Here is a 22343-nt window from a genome sequence, read left to right on the forward strand (position 1 = left end):
CATGTGGATTGTCACTTCAGTGCCTTTTAATACCGCCTTTGATTTGTTATGCCCTTCTTATTTCACCTGCCGGAGATTGAATACATTAGAAACCCCTCTGGCAGCGATTACAGCATCAATCGCCGTTTTAATGGACAAATCTTTCTGCTCCGACGTGCTCAATCGCCATCATTTTATACATAAACATGAGCATTTTACGCACGTCTGCCTGCCGTTGTCCCGGTGCATGCTGGGATAGCCCCCCACCCCTCCTGGCATGACCCTGAGTTCTAAAAACAAGCCAGTAAAGAAAAATGGACGGTTGGTCTGATCGATGGACGTGGAGCTCATTCCAAATCGTGCCCCAATAATTAAAGTGACCACATGTCGATTCAAATGATAAAAGATGTCATGGAGGGAATTTGAAAGCTCCTCACGTCAGCTCGTAATATCGCCGCGGAGATGTTTCAGCAGATACCGCTCTACAAGAAAAGACAAATCCCCAGATAAAATGTACTTACATGTCATAAAAAAGTTTTCATAATGAGAAGTTGAGCTTCATGAGGTCATTTGCAGCCCACATTTATGCCTACAGGGATTTTAGTTGTGACACTTAAGCTTAGAAGTGTCTTCATTGCAGCATCACAACTCTTCAGTAAAGTCTCTACACACTTCTCCCACCCTGCAGGAACGGGACCTAATTCCCAACTTTCGTCCAACATCTTATCACCTCTCGCATGTGTTCGCCCCTTTTTTTGGGGGGTGGGAGGGTGGGGGTGAGCTCCTCCGGCAATTATATCTGATTATATGTGGGATTGTTCTGCACTTCGACCACTCACTGTTCATTAAATGTCAGCAGAAATTAAAGGCGAGGAGAGAAAGCAATGCCGCAGCCTGAAGAATGGAACGCGAGACATCAATTGACTGCCGCTCGCTACAAAAGGAACCCGGTGAATCTCTAAGAGACGAACGAGCGATCGATACTGTTGCCCAGAAGAGATGTTCTGTTGTTGTGCTCTCAGATATGAATATTAATGTATTGTGGCCGCAGGGACGATGGAACAGATAGAGCATTTTATAAATAATAACTGGGTGAGATGATATTGATTTTTTTTCATATCTCTCTTTGGAAGCGCTTTGCTAAAAGAGCTAATACATCGTCTGCAGAACAAATGAGATACTCCACTAAGTTCCCTTTACTGCCTGTATCAATAGAGGAAACATAAAACACTAACATTTCAATTATAAGCGTATTATTTGGCATATGAAAAGCATTATTTGTTCATTTTCTGCTATCTGACCAGGAAGTCTATGTGGTTACATTTGAGATCACGAGATGTGATTCCTTGTCGGCCGTGACGCAAAACAAACATAGGCAGAGTTCAAAATGAATTGTAAACAGTCACAGCTGGTTGCTGGTGTGTTGTTGGAGCTCATGTCGGCATCTGTTTGCCTCCCTGAGTCGAGCTTATGTGTGTAAGTAATGCATTTTATGTCTAACTTTCACCACTGGTTGAGCATTATGGGTTTTTTTTCCGGTTTATTGTGAATTTCTGCAGCTGTTTCCACATAATTGCTCTCCATATGATGACGGTTAGTGCATCAGTGCGTGGACGACTATCTCTTTGCAGGATCTAAACATGAACATCCACAGTCATTAGAGGTAAGTCAGCTTATAGCGAACAAGAGGTGCTCAGCCCCTAATGTACCACCATTTTCATAATTGTTGTGCAAATTTATGCAGCGAAACCTCCTCACATCACCTACTCGATGGGAGGAACCTGTGACTGGAATATGAGGTCCTTAACATAATCTTGTTCTCAGGTGCACGGGAAAGTCAGGAGAAGAAAATGTGTATAATGTCGGGGAAAACGAGGCGAGGCAGCTCTACGTATCACACAAGTCTAAATCAAATGTTGCTATTTCAAAAGGTACAAAAACTTGACAGGTGGACTGGTCGTTCTCACTCGAGTGAGCACAAATTACAGAAAACTCCGCACCAAATATTCAATTTCTGAATCCCAGCTCGGGATTTTAGCTGATTAAACGGTTGCAACTATAACATTATAGCTGTCTGACATACGTTATATGCTGCATTACCCCTTCTTTGAGTTGTGGTTCTTTACTTCTGCAGTGCTGCTGCGTGACGCTATCTCGATGAGCTTTACTTCATAAATGAATCCATTTATTTGAAGTTGGCCCCTGAAGTAAAGAATCTCTCTGAACACAGTTATGCTCTGCTAATGTCTCACCTTTGGAGGGGTGTATTGCTTATGAGTCTCACAGGATCAAGCTGCAGAAGATAATTTGTCTTCCCTGCTGTGTGTGTGCGCTGGTCGTTTGCCTCTTTGAGTTTGCCTACCTTAAAAAAAAAAAAACGTGTGCGTGTATACAAATTGTATAAACGTGTATTTATTGTATAAATGTGTATCCGGATGGGGAGGCGGGCGCTGCACTTCAGGCGGCAATCAAACCGCAAGGTTGCGCGTGTGTTCTTGCAAAAGGAACTTCAGATACATCAATTATGATGGAAAATGGAGGAATTAGAGAGGGTCCACTGTTTTCCCCGGAGAGAGAGAGAGAGAAAATGAAAGTCATGCAGAAAAGCATGGCTGGTGAAAAAGCCTGCAGCCACTGTTGTGTGATTAAGGGCTATGTTTGAGCCTTCACGGGGGGGCTAAATTATTCACACAGCAGGGAAAGAACCAAACATTGTTTAAACAAGAACATCCATGCTCATATATATATATCTATATATATATCTATATATATATGCACTGATAACAGATTAAGAGAACACTTTTTTTTTTTTTTTTTTTCAGCCTGGAAACCCGCTGTCACAATTAGTGGTGATACTGCACTGAAGAGGCAGTATGTATAAAGGTATATCTCTCTGCACATCAGTTAGCCATCAATTACTTTCTAACTTGTGTGTAATATTGCAATTCTTTATTTCCTGTTTCAGTTACAACTTCTGTTTATATTCTGTACAGCACTGAAGGCACACAAAAACCAAAAGATATCATGGAACAGAAGTATATACAAAATATACAGAATAAATAATTCAATCTAGTAGAAAAGCTACAGAGTGTGTGCTTACATGAACTGTTTCAAATCTGAACGAGTTTCCGAGAGCATCGACGTATGAGTGTGTTGTAATAAATCCTGAATGACGGCAATGTCCACATTGGATGTCAGTTGCCAACTGTCCATTGCTTTTTACTATGAAGTCCGTCGTCAGGTTGTCCGTGTGTGAAAACTGGAGCTTCGCTTTTGGATAAATGTCGCCCGTCAGTCACCAGTAATGTTCTAACGGGTCGATAAGCCCCGCCTCCAATCAGTTCTAAAACAGTTCGAGACTCTCACGATGCCAGCACGAGGAAGGAGCGATGCAGTTGAATGTGTTGTCAGACGCAAAAAGAGTGGCATCAAGCACAGCCTCACACACATACACACCCGCACAAGCGCACACTGAATGATCACGCACATTAGTGGCTCATTTCTTCTCCGAAATAATAAAAGAAAATATGAACAAAATGTTTCAGTAGGACTCTTGATTGTCATGCACCATCTAATGGCATTTGATTAGTGCAATGCATTTTTTTTTTTTTTTTTACAAGATTACAGTTGTGTATATACTGTACTTGAAGTGCTCTATTTACTGATAAAGAGAAAAACAAAACATCTTTGTGAATATTATCAGCTTGTATAAAATAAATAAAGTTGCTGTGACTGCAGCTGTTGGATCAATGGAGTGACAGCGGGACAAGCGGTGGAGCCGCGCTCCCTATCACTGTTTTCCAATGTACAGTTGGCAAATTTGTGATGACTACGGCACAATGAGCATTGGGGGTTGCAGCGGTCCAGCTGGCTTATGTTGCTAGAGGGTGTAATCAGGTCATACCCCGGGTCAGGATAGACTGATTAAACAGCAATTCTGGGTCGAGTGCTGATTGAAATTCACTAACTTCTTTCCAAACATCTGCTTTATCCGGTCAGGATATCGGGTTAGTGGGTTGGGGGGAGGGGGTCGGGGTGTGTGGGTGTGCTGCGTGGATCAATTAATTTGGCTGCAGTAACACCGTGGAAATGTAATCAATCGCAAAAAAAAAAAAAAAAAAAAAAAAAGCTAATTGAGTAGACTTGGAAGCCGGGGCTCCTCGACAGACTGCGACAGCTTCTTCGAGTCACATTTGGCCAAATATTTTACACCTTTCACCAGCTACATAACATGGCTGTTGACAGATGAAAGGTCATGGAAGGATAACCCAGATACATTCTGTGCTACAGTTCAACTTAAAGAGATGTGCCCGTAATATATATGTATATATATTTGTTTTTTCACACTGTGGAAAGTACAAGAGGGCAAACAGGACAAGGCACTTGGTTCAAACATGATATATGAAGCTGTCTTTTCTCTTTGAGCTCAGTTAAATGCAGTTTGATGCTCCAGAACCTCCAAGTAGTCTGGCTCAGTATGCAGGTTAGCTTTAAGTTCAAAGTACTCATTCTTAGTTTGCTCCAGCATGACCTTGCGTGGTCTCGAGTACATTATCGCCTCCATTAGCTTTAACTCCTCCTGGTGTCCCGGCACCTGCATGTCCACAGCGGACTGGAGTTGCGGCATGTTTTTCCGAAGGTACTCCGTTATTCCGAGCTGCTGCAGCTCCTTCTCCCGCTCCAGAATGTTCCTGTACAAAGAGTTGGGGTTCCCGAGAGTGACGAACTCCGCCGGGCACTCTCCGGTCATGGGACGGAACTTGGAGCCGGGGTTCCCCGTGAGAGGGGAGGTGTTCTCCTTCTCCATGATACTCCGACAGACGTGGTGTTTGGTGCTGGGGTCGTCCAGGCTGTAATCCAAATCTGCGTCGTGCTCCTTGTGCTGGGAGCAGTAGGTGGGGTTGCGACAGATCTGCACGATGGGACTGTGGGACCTCTCCTCGTACAGAGAGGCCGACCCCGTCCTTTGCGTCAGAGTGTGGTGGGTAGTTTTCTGCCCGTACATGCTGTAATGCAGGTGAATGGGGGAGCTGCCGCTGGTGTTTTCTCTCGGTTGCTCTTCTGCTGCTTTTCTCTTTGCCCTGCGGCGCCGGCGATGCACCACGAACACGACCAACCCGGCGGAGCAGAATATAATCATGAGGACGAAAACAAGAAGGCTTAAGATGAGCACAGAGAGCGGGATAGTGTCAGTGAGTGAGAGGAACAAATTCCTCTTGTCGCTGTCGGGCCCCAGTGTGGTCGTCACACTCTCCTCCCCACCTGGGGGAATAGGGTAGTAGGTCCCTAAACCGGGACAGAGCACGTCATGATGAAGGCTCCTTAGCTCAGTCTGCATCGCTTTCTTTGGGGTGTGACACAAAATGGAGCCCACCACTGTGTCCTTCCTCAGTTTCTCCACCCATTGTCTGAGGCTGAGCAAGTCACAGCTGCAGTCCCACGGGTTGTCCTCTAAATAAATCTGCTCCAGCGAGATAAGTTGATCAAGCACGTTGCTCACTGGCAGGTGCATAAGCAGATTTTTCCTCAGGTTTAATTTGGTGAGGGGAACGTTGCGAAATATCTGCGCTGGAAGAGAGCTGAGCAGGTTGTTATTTAATGACAACAGCTTCAGGTTTGGCAGGGGATTAAATGTGCCTGGAGCAATCTCTTTGATAAGGTTGTATTCCAGATACAGGTATTCAAGGTTGTGGAGTCCCACAAACATCGTTGAGAAGAGTTTTTCGATTCTGTTGCCATTCAAATAGAGTTTTTTCAAACTGCTCAGGCTGAGGAAAGTTTCGTTATCGATGTAATCAATTCTGTTGTTCGCCAAGTTGAGTAATTCTAAAGTATCGTATGTGACAAAATCATACTTCAACAGTTTCTGAATCATATTTCCAGTCATGACTAGTTTAGTTGGGCTATGTTGAAGTATTCCGATATCTGAGATCTTTTGAATTCCCGCGGTCCTGACAATGCATCAAAAAGCCAGCCACAGGGTGATTGTGACAGGAACAGTGCTCCACACAAGGACTGCCGGGAATGTGAGATGGTGTCGGCGCCCTGGCGTCATCTTTGGCGTTAATCAGCTTGGGAATCTGAGACACTTTCGATGAGGGAGTAACAACCATATCCAGTGACTTGGAGGGCTCCTCCAGATTAATGTCGGCATGGGACGGGCAGAGGATGTCCCGCTTGACTTTAGCCAGAATGGTCCCCTTGAGGTGATGCGGAGTGCTGCAAACCACGTCCCCGATCGCCGACTGGGCCCTCATGTTCTCCATCCAGATTTTTAGATGTAAAATATCGCAGTCACAGACCCACTCGTTGTCCTCCAGGAGAAGTTCCATTATCCGTCCGATGTGCTCCAAAAAGCCCACATAAGGCAGTGTCTGGAGCTTGTTGCCGCGCAAGTCCAGGTGAGTGAGGGGCACAAACCGGAAAATGTTGTTGGGTAAAAACTCGATGGAATTATCATTGAGGATGAGGACCTTGAGGCGGATCAGTTTGTTGAAGGCCCCCGGTTCAATGACCCGGATAAAATTTGTGTCAGCTTGGAGAAACTCTAAATTCACCAGGCCCTGAAAAGTGTCCTCTTTCAGAGTGACGAGGAAATTGCTATTTATGTGGAGTTTTTTCAGGGACCCGAGAGTGCTGAAGACCCCGGGCTCCAGCTCTTGTATGCTATTACCCCCAATGTGCAGCGAAAGGGCATTCTTAAGCCCTTCCATTTCCTCGGCACGCAGCTCGACCAAGTCATTCTTGTAAAGGTTCAGGTGGAAGGGTACACCTGACGGGACTTTGATTTGGGAGATTTTGCTGATGTTTCTCTGCTCGCAGTTAAGATGAAGGATGCCATCTTTCCCCTCGCAGGAGCACAAGGAGTCACAAGATTCACTAATAGAGGATGATGCCTCTGAGGGATGGATATCTTGGGATCGGGCCGCGGTGAGGAACAAGCCGATGAAAATGATACGGGCCAGCATTTCGGTCTGAGGTATCTGTGGAGAAAGGACAGAAGCGTGGGCAGAGGGAGGAGGGGAGAAAAAAAGAAAAGGCATTAACTTGTTTTAGTTCAAATGCATCGTGCTAAACACAGACTCTATTATTCTAGATGACGCAATCCCAGTGATTCAAATGTCACACAAGTTTCATGTGTTAAAATACACCAACTTTGGTTGTTGTACGTGTAAAAGTGTAATAGTGTAAAATGTCATTCATGAGTGCATTACATGCATGAAGAGAAGACACTCATCTTAGATGAAAGTGGAGTGTCCAATTGTCTTTAAATAGTGAAAATGCATGAAAAATATATAGCTTATATATAATAAATATAGCTTCATGCCCACCATTCTACAAACCTTATATTCTGTGGAAATAGTACTGTTTTAAATACATCCTCGCAAAGCTATCAGTCAGATGTGCTCTTTTGATTTATCCCTGTGTGGCATTTCTTTAATCTATGTTGTATTGTGTCCTATGTAGCAGCTAATGGGAATCCTGATTATCCATACAAAGCGTCTTTTTACTCAGATTCCTACTGTCCATCTGGACACTACATTTTACCAATTCGTAAATACATTTCACAGGGCGAGCAATAAGAATAAGTAAGAGCGTCTTCTTCCAGTGACTCACAGAGGGATAATGGTACTTTTTTTTTTTTTTAAATGGCTCTCGTTTGACTGATTTCTCTTGGCTTCATATGCAGACTCATGTGAACAAAAGAGTGAGTCATGCAAATGCAGAAGTCAGTTCAGTCCATGTCAAAGTAACATTTATAACAGGCATTTAACATAAAGGACTGAAAAGCTATGTCTTCACTGTGAAACCAGCCCACATGAGAGTGAACTGAAAGTGAACCAATCATAAACCGAGCATATATTCATCAGTCTCATCTCTTACACTGGTAATCTGCTTATGTTTTTCTACTGAACCAAAGGATCTGGTAGCAGCATTGTCCAACCCGGCTCTAAAGAAGATAATTCCGACTCCACTGGAAGCAGAAATTAGGTTGAACGACAAGCGAAACGCCTATCTGTGATTTTAATGATGAGCAGCCTCGGCACCACATCGAGATCCATTACATTAACTTGACTAAAATCACAGTGGATTAAAGGCTGGATCTCTCTCGGGGAGGGGGGGGGGACTGGTTGGAGAAGTGTAGGCATTTTTCCGAGATCAAGGATCATCTCGATATTTGACGTTACCGCACACGATTCTTCAAAGAGGTGAGATGTGGGAAGATGACAGCTGTTCTTGTTAACCATCCGCATCTGGAAGGCTTCATTTGAGCAAGACTGGGCAAGTCTAGTTCAGCCAATACGGCCCGTGTTAGTCAGAGACTGAAACCTCTGACTCATAATCCTTCTATAAATGGTATCTGATTCTCTTTTGACATACATCTAAACAATACTTTCTCCCTATTGAAAGTCATTGAGATGTGGGGCACTTTGTCTGGGGGTGTTTGGACATGAGCGTGCCTTAAAAATCAGGTAGTGTGGCACAAAATGTGTGTTGGAATATGACCGGAGATCAAACACAGTGTCCATCTAAATTATGTCACTCGACACCAATGTATATATTAATGCATTTGCTGGCTATAGACAGATGAGTGGTGGAGCGAAGTCGCATGAAATTCTGACTAGCCCACATCTCCACATGCGCGTTACCTGAGAAGACAACACAACCTTTGAGATAAGATCGCCGCTCCACATTTAGTTTTCAGAAGCATTCTCTGAAGTTAGAACTTAACTCTAACCTTCTCGTTCTCTGTTTGACTCTTTTAATGTCCCTCGAAGCGTATTTTTGTTTTTGTGCCGTCGGGTAAACTCGAAATTGATGAAAAGCAAGGCAACACTATCTTCAGCATCTGTAAGGCATTCAGGCATACACCCTGAGGTCACTGTAAACATTCCTGTCACAACTGATGCACTCACACTCCTCACACCACAGAAAAAATATTACAGAAAATTCAACTGAATATGAAACGCTAATCATTACATGAATAAAATAATCTTGAACTCACTTCTCTGACCAAAATAAAAATAAATAAATCACGATAAATATCGTAGACAATCTACCTACAGAGAGAAGTAAAAGTTCAAAATAAGTGCACTAATCATGTCTCGGCCCCTCCCTTACTAATTTCTCCAGGGGATTACTATAACATCTGACAGAAAACACCAGAAAAATGTGTTGCATGTCGTTGCCTCCAGGGACATCTGGTGCTGAGTCGGCCTGCACAGCGGGACAACAACAATAGGGAGACCTGCCACTGATAAAATCTCTCAGAATGACAAGTAACTCATGTGGATCATTTACAAAAAAATGGTATTTGCATACACAAAATAGGTGTAAGCACATGAAGATGATCTCAAATATATAAAAAGTGATAAAAAAAAAAAAAAAAAGTCACGTTAACAGAACTTGGAACAGGCTTGGACATCACATTTGTGAAGTCTTTCAAACATCACAGCAAGATACGAAATTGTTATTTTCACCCAACAAACGAAATCAGGATATGTCACTCTCTCTGAGATCCATCTATTTATCAGTGAAAAATAATATGTGGTAAAATATGATGACACATCTAATTTGTCAAACCTGTCACACATGTATTGTGTGGACAGTGATAACATGGCCGTTTTCTTTTCGGAAATTATCGCTTGTAGAGGAGACTGGTGGTGGTCATGGTACCCGAGGCACTCACCTTTGTGAACCTGATTGCTTGTCGGACCATATGAAACGACAAAAACAAAAAACTATTAAGAGATGTTTATCGCATACTGCATGACAACGCTGCAGTGAGCTGATACGGAGAGGCAAAAGCCTGATGCACTCTTTCTTCTGTATTTCAAACAGACTTCTCTAACTGATCCATTTTTTCAGGCAATCAATGTTGCATGGAACTCAGCGTGAAGGGCGCGGCGAGATGAAACACTCTTCCGGTGCCCGTCTTCCGCTGCACTCTCTTTTACAGATTCAAATGTGCAACTCTTGCCGTTCAGACAATTCAATTAGAGATCCACTGAGGCCCTATGAGATCTCTCCTCATGCATGTGAGTGAGGCCAACTCATCCTCTGACATCAAATGACATGAGAATTTAAAAAAAAAAGAAAAAGAAGAGGTGTGCGGAGCTGAGGAGGGCAGGACAGCGAAGGGGAAAGGGAAGAAAAAAATGCGATGATGGAGTATTCATCACACATTGAGCCCCTCGACGGCAACATACACACTCGGCTTTGTCCACGACAAACCCAGGAAAAGAAAGCACAGTATTTGGGTCCGTTGTGAGTTGTATTATTCCGGTGCATTGAAGAGCTCCATAATATCATGGAACACCCATCAGCTTGAGTCCAATGCCGCATCGTCATGTCACAGTAACAAGGCCTCCTCTATGTCATTCTAGCCAACACTCCCAACACCCAGACAAGTCATGAATACACATGTTCATATGCCTCAGAGACACACTGCTCGAAAGAATATGGCTCATTCTTCCGCAGTCACTCATGATCAATGCACTCAATTTACTTCCAGGAAGATGATATTTACGGCCAATCGAATCGGCTGTCGAACATCACATGAACTAGATGGACAACAGATGAGGCTGCGCAGAACTGTTGTGTTCGACTTCAAGTTCACTCTCGGGTCAGAGGTGAGGCTCAGCTACAAGTTCTGCAGATATCAATAATTCAGTGTTTTCGGGAAGGTAAGCAAACATCGAGACAGGAAGTTTGGTTGCACGACTGAAATCACCTCGCGTGCTTACCATTCCTACATGATTTTGTTTTCTCTCCTTCCTCGGCTGTCTACCTGCGTACCACCGACCGGCTTAATTAGGCGTGATACACTGCTCTAACTGTCACGACTTGTCAGTGTAGTGTGAATAAGCAGCGGAGCTACAGAAACCCTTGCTGATGAACTCGGCAAACACATCGTGCTTCCCGTCTATTCTGTTTTCGACATGATTGGTCAAAACATGGAGTTTTAAAGTTGCATTTACACTGAGCATGCCGTCTTTACCGAGGAACCACTATGCCCTTGCTTTCTAAGGATGTTGCACGCTTCGTGGACCTGGCGGTCACAGCACTGCAATACCACTTTTTTTTTGTTTTTTATCAACTATTCATTTGTCACAGTTTGCAGTGAATTGACACGCATACGCAATATATAGACACAATAACACAACACAAACCTGGATGGCGCTGTACCGAGTAACGCGCACGTCATCCAGTTGACAGTTTTGAATATTATTTTTAGATAATATGAACGCAGCTACAGTCGTGTTCTGTCCCCGTCTCTGTCAAAGGAAGTAAAGCATGCCAGAGACACAAATAGCCCATAAGGCAGGAGCCTAATTCATTTTTTTCTGTAGCATGAGGCAACTTGATGTATAAGTCTGAAAGGCTTGTTATCCCTAGTGGCACCCGACAGTTGGAGCCTTTCTCCCAACTCCGTTAAGACTGACACAAGTCACTCCACAAGCACATTGTGGAGATGTCTTGTGGATATTGCATAATATTTGTGGGCTGTTAACTTGTTAACAACAACAACAACAACAAAAGCTTCAGTCACCTCAGGTCTGAACACTTTATGACCTCGGTTCTCATTGCTAGGCTACCTGCAGTCATGGTGATTAATGGATCTCGACAACAAGGAGGTTGCAAGAGTACATTTTAATTCAGTGAGGTCTGCGGTTCCCTGACAGAACCGTATAAATAATGTTGGTGTTTTATAAGCATGTATAAAAGCGAAAATGTAACTGTAATCTGGAGTAACATAACACGGATCAAATACCATGAGCAGGGAGATTTTTTTTTTTTATGCGTTAGGTTTCTATACCCAATATATTTGTTTTAGCAAACTTGCGTGCTTTTAACTGTTAAATCAAACCGCGCATTCTCCACTTGGAAGCTGTAGCAACCCACGGCTCCTCCGCCGACTTCTCCCCGTTCTAAAACAAAGATCTGTTTGGCTGTGTTGGAAGCACACCTCCCTGGTGATCAGGGGAATCGAAGCTTGTGCCCTGCCGGCTGCTGCAAGGATTGCATCTTCAGAAACATCATCCGTGATCAGCTGTGTGCCTCTTCTCGTGTCGTGCAGTGCTCCAAACAGCTGGCAGCTGATCACACGGCAACGCATAAGCAGAGGGGCATGGCACACCGATAGAGACCTCACACATCCATGCGACCACAAACCCATGCAACTGTACGGCTCCACTTATTCGCTACCTTGTGTGCTTGCGTTCCTCATTTGCTCGTTCTCTGCTGGTGGGCTTTCATTTCTGATCGAGAACATATGCACGATAGAACTAATAATAGAAGCACAAAGGATGCGTGGGGGGGGGGGGGCGGTTCGGCTCCCTTGGCAAGCGTGATTTAGCAGGCTTGCATTTCAAATGGTCTGTTTAACTAATGCGCAGTAATTAGTTCTCCAGAAATGAGCAGGCGGATTACACCAGTGTAGAGTGGCATCAAGGTATGTTTTGTAAGGAGACCCATCTGCACCAAACAGATGTATATATATATATATTTTTTATCTCTGTGTACTTTACTGTGCCTTTAAAAAGGGACAGTTTCTGTTCAGGAGTGACTCACCAGCAGGTCTGGCAACCTGGAAATAAATTGGTGTCTGGAAAGTCTGGTTAAAAATATATATAATCTAGTACTAATACAGAAAGGACTTCTGAAAAGTTGAGTTTATTAGTTGTTGAGAAATATACAGCTAGTAATTTCATGCCTCATCTAAAATTAAGATGTTTTACATAGTCATACGTTTCAGTCTTTATCTGTTCTCATCTGTTTCAATTGCCCATTTAAAAAGAAGTACCCAACCCTTCGCTAAAAGGCCACAGGGTAATGGTAATGACAGTCTTATGATTCACTCCATAAATAGCTGTAGATCTGCTATCTGATACGGAAACTTCAGTCTCCAAGGAGCCACATGTTATAGGTAGACAGACCTGCTTACTGAGGATCAAACAAAGAAAAAGGGCACCACCTAGAACACCATGTCGTACCAGTGCGACAGGACGGATAGGTTAATGACACCAAGTTCCCACTCAGTCAAATGTCAAATTCCCTGACTTTCACTGACTAAATAGCTGAAATTCCACGACCTGCAATGAACAGAAAACAGGCTACTGTTGTGCTGAGCAAACAAGAAACAACAACGTTTCTGTTAAAAAAAAAAAAAAAAAAAAAAAAAAATGGGCTGAAAAATGCACCTGTTTGCGAGGATATTGAAAATAGTTAAATACATGTCAAAATACTGGTTGCGGATGCAAAGAATTCATCTGACAATAACCGTAAATAGCTGGCAGTCTGATCAGCGACATTTTCAATTTCTGTCAAACATACACGTCGACAATAACTAGCTCACGTTTGCAGCTGCAAACATGGAAAATATTACACTTTGATAAATGGCAACTCAAATTTCAACGTGCAAACAAAATTCCCTGATATTCCATGACTTGGCCCCAACTGACTTCATTTTGCTTTGAAATAGCAAAGGAAACTAGAAAAGAAGTAATGTTGGCTATCTGAAAAAAAAATATGAGTTGTTGCATCAACATAAATGTCTACTGTTGTCTAAATACTCGTATCACCTTCTAATACAACTACAAATACATGAAATTAGAGCCACACATACTAAATACAACTCAAGTACATCTCTCACGTGGCATATTACATATTGTGGCATCCTAACTGTACTGTACTGTATGCTTACAATTCTTCAACAGAGCTCTTCTGAGTTTACTAATTGGACTAAGTAGACAATAAAGTCATAAGCATTTTTTTTTTTTTTTTTTATAACCACATCTGCGAGTGGCTGTAATCATTAGTAACAGCTGAACGGTGTCTCGTGAAGTGATAGTTCATCAAGAAGGCGACTAAAAAAAACAACACACTTTTGAAAAGTTCTGCGTGGCATCTGTAATTGCACTGCCGACATTGACGATGATTACTGTCCAAAGTGACTGCACATTTTATACAAGGAGGTGCGCATGCTAAGCCCACGCCTGTTCATGACAAAAATGGAAAAGATCAAATAAATACACAGCAACGGCGCCCCGGCTTTAAGCCCTGTGGATTAGCTTTCAGCAAACCAAGCAAAAACATACCCAAATTTCCCCCTCGGCGCTTGTGTTCCAGAGAGAAAGTAATAACAGGACAGAAGATTAGTACAAAGTCACAGACTATCTCTTACTGTTTGGGAAACGTGCATTGGCAAGTTTTACCTCTGACAGAAAATCACTGGTTGGATCATGTATACCTCCTATCCCACCTCTCTCTCTCTCTCTCTCGTTTTCTCTCTCATGCGGCCGAATTTATTCACTAGGCACTTCCATAATTCATTCCTGTGTCATACTGGGGATCAGTATGAGTTGCTTTATGATGCAGAGCCAGTAAAACCAAAAACTCCCCCCCATTGGACACTTCGGAGCAGACTGATGCGCATTTGTGCCTGAAGGAAATCCAGAGGAAGGCTGATGGAAATAACAAGACTCATTGGAAAAGGCAGAGCTTCTGGACTGATGAGTGGGAAACATGTGAACAGAGGACTCGAACACAGCTCCATTCAGAAGATAAAAATACTGAGTTAGACTGATAGATAGAAGGCTAAAAAAAAAAAAAAAATGGGTATATTTTTACATGAAAGTCTCGCCTGGACACCTTCGACAGCAATTCTAATTCAAATTTAGCCCAAGGTGGCTTGTTTTCTGCATGTACCGTTTCTTTTTTTTCTTAGATCAGGTACTGTGGCTGAGTTAATTGAGTGTCTGATGACTTAACAACTACAGAGACTTGAGCTGACCTGGACCGTCCGACTGAACAAGACCTTTCAAGACCAATTAAGTAGGAATGCCACAGCGGGCAGTTGCAGAGGCTGGACAGCATCCTAAGATCTTGTTCAAACCTGTTATGAGAACACAGAAAACTCCAAAGTCAAATAAAAAAATTTTTTTTAAAAAAGAAGCCTGAACGCCACCCTTAAGTCCGTATTTGTACTCGGAGTCAGATAAAATGCCTCGAACCGTAACAGAAACGGGAGATTAAATGCATTTACAGACAACACGGCTTGTGTACTGTGCGGCTGGCATAAGAAATGTGTGCATATCACACGTGACACCGGTGCAACAGAAGGGAGTGTTGCATTTCAAACAAAAGCAGCGGGGTGTTTATTGTCCTAAATAATCTGCTCACTGAGCATTTCATCAGAATGCTAACCACAGCCCGTCGTACTTGAGCGACTTCCCAAGCAGCAGGTTTTTCAATATTCATAAAGCATTCAGCTGGATGGATAGATAGATAGATAGATAAGGTAGGAGCTTCAACACCTGTCATGAATGTTTTAAAAACAAAAAACAGACAGAACCATGGAAAATGTGCCTTTAAAGCATTAACCAGTAGCAAATCTACAAAGTTCCCAAATCGATGGTGCTGAAAATGGTTTTAAGAGCTGTTCCAACATTTGGACTGAAGCTCCTAATATTTTTTTTTAAGTAAGGAACACCAGTGCTCCTCTCGTGGAGAAAACAAAGTGAGGAGCCCTGGGACAACTCTATTGACTCGCCAGGCTCCAATAAGACATCCATTGGCCTGAAGCTCCCACCTTTTATATTCCTCTTGACAGAGAGTTTTATAGCAAGACCTCGCGAAAGAAGCTATTTTCCTCCAGGTGGTTGAGACAACAGCAATTCAACAAAGGAGTGGCTGGGCTCAGACGGGCGACAGCTCATTTAAATGACACAGAATGCCTTGCCCGACTGTAAGAAGAACTGTAACAGGATACAAAAAGTCCTACCTGCTAATTATTCTAAGTTACACAGCAAGACGTGAAGCAGAAAATACCAAGAACCTGGCTAACGGCAGGGGGGAGTCGTCTTTCTTTCCTCCTTGTATCCCGACTCCCTTGGAGGTCACCGACCAACAGTTGCGTGCATCTACTTATACTTAAAGTCAGGCTGCCTCTCGCTCGGGGGAGGTGGGGGGGGGGGCTGAAACAGAGAATGAGAAGGGGGACTGGGACATAGAGAATCGCGAGATAGTGAGGCTTGTTGCGTCCAGCTAGGGGTTGTTTCATTTCAGCCTGACATGGTATAGCAGATTAGAGGCCTCCCCTTGCACTCTATTGCTTTGGCATGCGCGCGTCAGTGTGTGTGTGTGTGTGTGTGTGTGTGTGTGTGTGTGTGTGTGTGTGTGTGTGCGTGCGTGCGTGTGTGTGTGTTCCCCCAGCCTTGTTTGCGGACAGCGTACTCGCCCTGACCGTCTATCAACTTCCCTGAGCGCCCTGCAGCGTTCCCAGGCACCAATTACGGCGGGACTTGTCCCTTCTCCCCGCGCATTGGAAGTGATGTGGCTTGCCCTGCAGGGTCGACACCACCACTACACCCACATATCTGCAGAGATCCTTGCCAGCGCCCGCGGCCCTCCACCGCAATCCTGGAGAAATGATAATTATGACATCCGCCCACTCAAGAGGCAATAGATAGTTCAACTCCCCTGCCCCTTGTTCCAGCCCTTTCTTTCTTTTTGACTGATTCAATATTCTGTGGGCTCGTGCTGCCTACCTCCTCCGTGTCTTCGAGGAGCAGGAGGCACTCCGATATATCTGCAGGATGTCTCTGTCTGAAAATAGTGTGCATTAGTAAACTTTCACATTTCCGCCTCCCCCCTGACCTGCAGCTCTGTCCCTGAGCTGATGGACTAAATGTGCACACAGCTCACACACCTTGCCAGGCCTAATTTTCCTTTGGCTACTTTACACATGAAAACACCTATTCAAACACATATCTGGGTGTCCCCTAATGAAAACGGTTTGTTCAGTGGGGGATTGACCAGGACTGCGTCGCCTGATATCCACGTGTAAACAGCAGATCACTTTTTTTTTGGAGCCACAATTCCCTGTGGATGGGTGATTATTGGAGCCACTGGTCCTACAAAGCAGGCGAAAAAAAAAAAAAAGAAAGCCTGGTGCCAATCCTTGTGAATGCAAATGGTGACACAGATCTTTCAACAAAAAGATTACTGGAAGAGCAGCATCAAAATAAACCAAAAAAAAAATCATCCTGAGCTTTGAATAATTTGTTAAACTGGCCCACATAGATTCTTCAAAAACCACCAATCAATAATGAATATGAAATGATATAGGCACATAGGGTTAAAGCAGTTTATACATGCATGGTATTCAGTGCTTACCACCACACCATATGATTATTAGCCATTGATTCAAGCAACAAATTGGGACCCAGACTCAATTATGCAATTCTGAATTTGAAGCTGATTAGACCCTACTTTCCTCATGAACTTGCCCTTGAATAAAACTCAAACCTCTAATTGAGAACATAGAAAATAAAAATAAAAAGTAGCCCTAAAGGACAAAGTACTACCTGATTCAAATTGGGAATAATTGGGAGTTCACGTTTATCTAATCGGCCGTGATGTACCGTGGAGCCAGGAATGGCAGCAGTACTGTACAGCACTTAATGAGGGCGACCGTAGCAGAGAAATGACGCCTCCTGATTGGCTGAGCTGAGAGGAGTCACGACGCAGTCTCAATTAAAACACACCTGTGACCTGGGATTATAAATATTCAAAAGCCACAGCTATATTTAGCCATATTTAACCAATGCCAGAGAAAGAGGAAACTGATAAATGAAGGATCTATTCTCATGCAGAGCTCTACTATAATTTTACTGGGAGAAAAAAAACCAAACAAAGATTTAAAGCCAAGTTCAAATTTTTTTTTTGGAACTTGTTTTTATGGTAACAGGAGGCAGCGTGTAGGCACACCAGTCAGGATTACCATACGGCAGCACAGCGCCGTAGGATACAGTAGCTGCGTGTGGCAGAGAGCCAGGTGTGCTCGAGGTAATGGAGCCCCCCCCCCCAGGAAAACTCACTGGTCCTTCTCTGTTCCCCTCCTGTCAAGTCCGACCACTTTTTAAAAAAAAATATATATATAGCTCCTTATCTCCTCATAAACACATGTAAATACATCGGCCCTGTCTTTTCTGTTAATTTATCGCCAATTGCATTTTGTACAGTGCACCTTTTTTTTTTTTTTTTTTTAAGGGGGGGGGGTAAAGGTGGAGATGTGAACTGTACTGTAACATACTTTAGCGAGTTAGAACCTGTCCATAATGGACAGTTTGGATTCCTTATCACTTGGGCTGTTGGGAAAAAAAAAAAAGAAGCAGAATGAAGTCCCCATAAAGCCCCATCTGGTCGGGAAAAAAAAAAAAAAAAAAAAAAAGAAGTAATTATTAAATCATAAAGCATATTACATTTTTTTTTTTTTTTTTTTTTTTTTAAACATACACACATCAATTCTTACAGACTCTGCCTCATATGTCTTACCGGCTAAAACTGAAGATAAAAGAGGAAGCCAGGTCCAAATTTCACCGTGTTCGGTCCATCAGTAAAATGCGGTGGAACCGACGCATCGGAGAGATAAGAGGGGAAGCAGTTTCTCTCAGGTCCACCACGCTCCTTAAACAAACCAGAACAACAACAAAAAAAGGAAGAAAAAAAAAAACTTCACAGGATCCGTCAATCCCCTTGCTTCCACAGTCTTCCCCCCCCCCTCAGCTGTCACGCACTAATTATCCCGACGCACTAAGTCGGTGGTCGCATTGAGGGTTTTCGCTCCGGGTCCCGGGATGAGCGCAAGCCAGCCTCCCCACAATTAATTCTGACTTAAGTTGCGGGTTCGAAGCAAACACAACACAAAAACAAACAAGTGTTGGGATTGAAACGAGGCTATTCTTTCATTTTTTTTGTTTGTTTGTTTGTTTTTGTTGTTGTTGCACAGGCCACTTCAAATCACGAAAGCGAGCACGCTGCCCTGCTCCTGCGCCGCGCCGCGCGCTCTGTGTAGTTAACCCAAATCTGCGATATATTGGAGTTGCTCGGTCATTTGCATGCCGTGGAGGGGAGACTACGTTGGAAGGAAAGCGGCGTCAAGCCTCCTGCAATGCACATCGGGAGATCTGGAAGGAGACTTTCAGAATAAAAGCCCGGGGCTACAGCTCTCGATAGATTTTTTGTTGTTGTTTTTTTTGGGTCGCACGCGTATTTTTACGCAATTCCTGCGCAAAACATACGACATTATTTGAACCATAATCAACCAATTACAACACGTTCTGCATTTCATTGCGGCGCTGTTTCATCACTCTCCTACATCTCTTTTATCCGATTTTATTTACAAGGAAAAATCATGCAATTTCCGGTATTTTTCATTCTTACTGGGAAGCTCTGTAGCAGTTTTACGAAGCTCCTCCTCTTGGAGATTCTTGCAATATATGGAGGAGACAAAAATCGTCATCTAATGGGTATTAAATAGCATTGTTGCTGCACCAAAAACCAATGGATGAATGTAATTATATTTAATAGGCATAAAAAGGTCATGCAAAACAGATTAATAGACCAATACGCTTAATAATAGTCCAGCATTCACAAGCTATTTATAAAGACATGCGTCACAACAGAATCAGTCTCGTGGGAGAAAATAAGAGAAGTGTCTTTGCACAGTGGCACCCTGAATACACCTTTCATCACGCAGGAGTTCAAGTGATTCGGTGTCCTTGGACTAGACTCGGAAGTGCTACCAGTTCCAGCTGAGTTGTGGCTCAGTCTGACCTCCGGTCTCCCTGCCACGCTGAAACTAATAAAGTATATCATCATTATTCAAGCTCGTGCTCCGATGTGGTGACTCCAAATTTTAAAAAAAAATAAAGTTTTGATAGATCAAACCGCAGTATGTAACCTTGGGATAACGCCTGATTCATCTGCGTCTAAACCCTCCCCGGTTGTAATTCTCTGCGGCTTACTGGCTGATCACTCTCAGATGTGGCTGCGAATGTGTCCCTCACTTTGTGTTTTTTTTTTTTTTTACGCTTAAAGCCAAGTGGGTTTGTCACAGGATTAGGGTAAATGTACTCCCGTCTGAAACATCAGAGAGCGGCGCGAGTCTGATGCTCGACCTCACCGGTGACCCAACCCAGATAGATCTTCTCAAAAGAGGGGGTCGGAGGATTGGAGGAAGCAGCAGTGAATTAAAGTGAAAAATTACAACCTTGAAAAGACATGAGTGCTTGTAATGGAGAGTTTAGTCCTGAAATTGATTCCTGTGAGTTATTGTAGAACTTGCAGAAAGCAGATTCCAGCATTTAGACCAAATAAAAATCAATATTTAACAGTCCGTTAATGGAGGTGATTGTGAGGGAAGGCTGTGTATTGAAAATAGTTATGCAAAGTCACTCTTCAAATAACTCCCCGACCTAGTGTCTCATTTTCTTTCAGAATAAATACACTGCATCCTTTCAGAGGCGCCTTGTTGAAAAATGCTCTTTAACTACTTTCTAGCGCGCCTTTGAAAACCACAAAGCCATTAAGCACCTCTCTGTGTGCTGTTCCAACAAGCCCGGCTGCTTTACCACAAGGACGTTAACTAATACCAAGTAAAGTATGGCAATAACACTCGTGTATTTGTTCTTTGTGGACTAAACAAAGGAGCAGACTGGGTGTTGATGGAGTTTCGCACAAGTGCTCCACGTGTTAAAATGATTTACTCCATTTTTCATTGATCTGTTGTTTGATCACAGAACGAGGCGCCATTTGTTCATAATCAAACAAAACGTGAGCCCCGCCGATGTGCAGACGGGATGATCGAAAGATCAGGTTGAATTAAACGCAACTTTTACCCAGCTACCGTGGAAATGCGGAACCAGCCGGAGGAGCGAAAGAGGAAACCGAGGCTGCAAGAAACACAAGGCCGACATGAATAACTTTATTCAAATCTATGTTTACAATTCAAATGTCACCTCACTCGTGTTACACACTTCACGTTGTAGCTCGATGGTGGAATTTGTGTGCTTTTTTCGTGTGAGGATATGATTGAGGCCACAAACAGTGGGCGCACAAAACAAAAGAGGTTCACACTGACAGCAATTAGTACAGTCGTTTCTTTCTCTAATGCACACGTACAGTGGAGACTGTCAACACCGTTGTTCAAACTGAATTAATTCCATTTATGTGGGCTGTTTAAAAAAAAAAAAATCTTTGAATGTTTTTTTTATATTTTTTTTTACCACGGGACCCCCAAGATGTTCCCGCTGTATCTCGCAGGTTTTAAGATACCGAGCCAAGCGCTGGAGGCGGCAGTGAATGCGTCCCGGTTTAACATTTTGCATACTGAAAACCCAATCGTTTAAAAAAAAAATAATAAAAAAAAATGAATAAATAAAAGCGAACCCCCCCCCCCTCCCCGCTTTCTCCCAGGGCTCCGATGGTAATGAACGCGACGTTACCTCTATATACCGACAGCAGACATTGTATCAAGGCAATTACATGCTTCCCACTGGACTGATGGAGAAAAAGATGGGGGAGTACGTGAGCCGAAAGGGCGCCCGGGGACTCTGGGTAGAGTGGGATTAGCCAACTGCAACAGCAGGCCTTGATCTGACTGTTTAAATGTTGGACAGAATATGTGTGTTTTATTTGGAAGGTGTTCAATTTACAATACAGCAATGCAGCTTCAGTTATTTGGTGCGTATCTGGTTTTGTTAGTTTCTTAGTTGTGACTGTTCTTATGCATAATTCAAGAGCTCTCGAGTCACTGTTTTCTGAGGCAACTCTTGTATTTTCTGAAAGCTGAGTGTCCTCTGAAGAAGGTCCCTTTGCTAAACAGGATTTTTTTTTTTTTTTACATAATATTTTGCATAATGGCTCTGTAACAATATGCGCAATTATCATCAATGTGTTCCACAGCTGTTTGCTTTCTTTTTCCCCCCCCTCCATCGATGTCGTATTTTCTGCTGCATTTTAGGAAACCACAACAAAACAAACAAACAAACAAACAAACAAAATCCTACAGTACAAGTGTTCTTGACCTTTTTAGGACCATGAAGGCGTGCAGATTCTGCAACACTTTTAGGGCCATATCTTCCCTGCTCCTACTTTTAATACTTCTGATGTCACTGCCAGTAATCTTCACGGAATGAACGCGATACCCCAAGAAGCCAGGAGTAAAAAAAAAAACAACAAAAAAAAGAAGCTGCGTGATGACATCCGAATGACAGGGCAACTTTTTACTTGTCTGCAAGGAGAATCTTGGAATGGCAGATCCTCTTGCATTTGTGGGTTTTTTTTTGGGTCCTGGCCCAAGGAGCTGGCCCACCCACAGTCCTACATGTCACATTTTGTGTGCTGCAGTATTAGATGTCTAACATGCTTTGCATCAGGAGAAGAAAAGACCTCGCCGGGGCCCAGACTGGGCAATTTTTTTTTTTTGTCTCCTTCTAAAAAGGAGACCCATCAAACACAAGCCTTCCAACCACAAACTTTACAAGCCCATCGAGTGCTTTACGCTCCTCACCTCC

The 22343-nt window shown here is 43.2% G+C and overlaps 1 protein-coding gene across 1 annotated transcript; it reads right to left on the reverse strand.

The window, feature by feature from the left end:
- Window positions 1-3542: 3542 nt before the first annotated feature.
- slitrk6 (SLIT and NTRK-like family, member 6) lies at window positions 3543-18863 on the reverse strand. Its single transcript, XM_069698129.1, is given in 3 exon segments — window positions 3543-5923; window positions 5925-6962; window positions 18322-18863. Coding segments are annotated over 2 exon segments (2541 nt in total). The 5' UTR covers window positions 6948-6962; window positions 18322-18863; the 3' UTR covers window positions 3543-4405.
- Between the last annotated feature and the right edge of the window lie 3480 nt (window positions 18864-22343).

This window comes from Brachyistius frenatus, unplaced genomic scaffold (genome assembly GCF_029030835.1).
Source record: "Brachyistius frenatus isolate BFR_SWC_R1_liver_20210118 unplaced genomic scaffold, ASM2903083v1 Contig_26, whole genome shotgun sequence".
Taxonomy (NCBI): domain Eukaryota; kingdom Metazoa; phylum Chordata; class Actinopteri; family Embiotocidae; genus Brachyistius; species Brachyistius frenatus.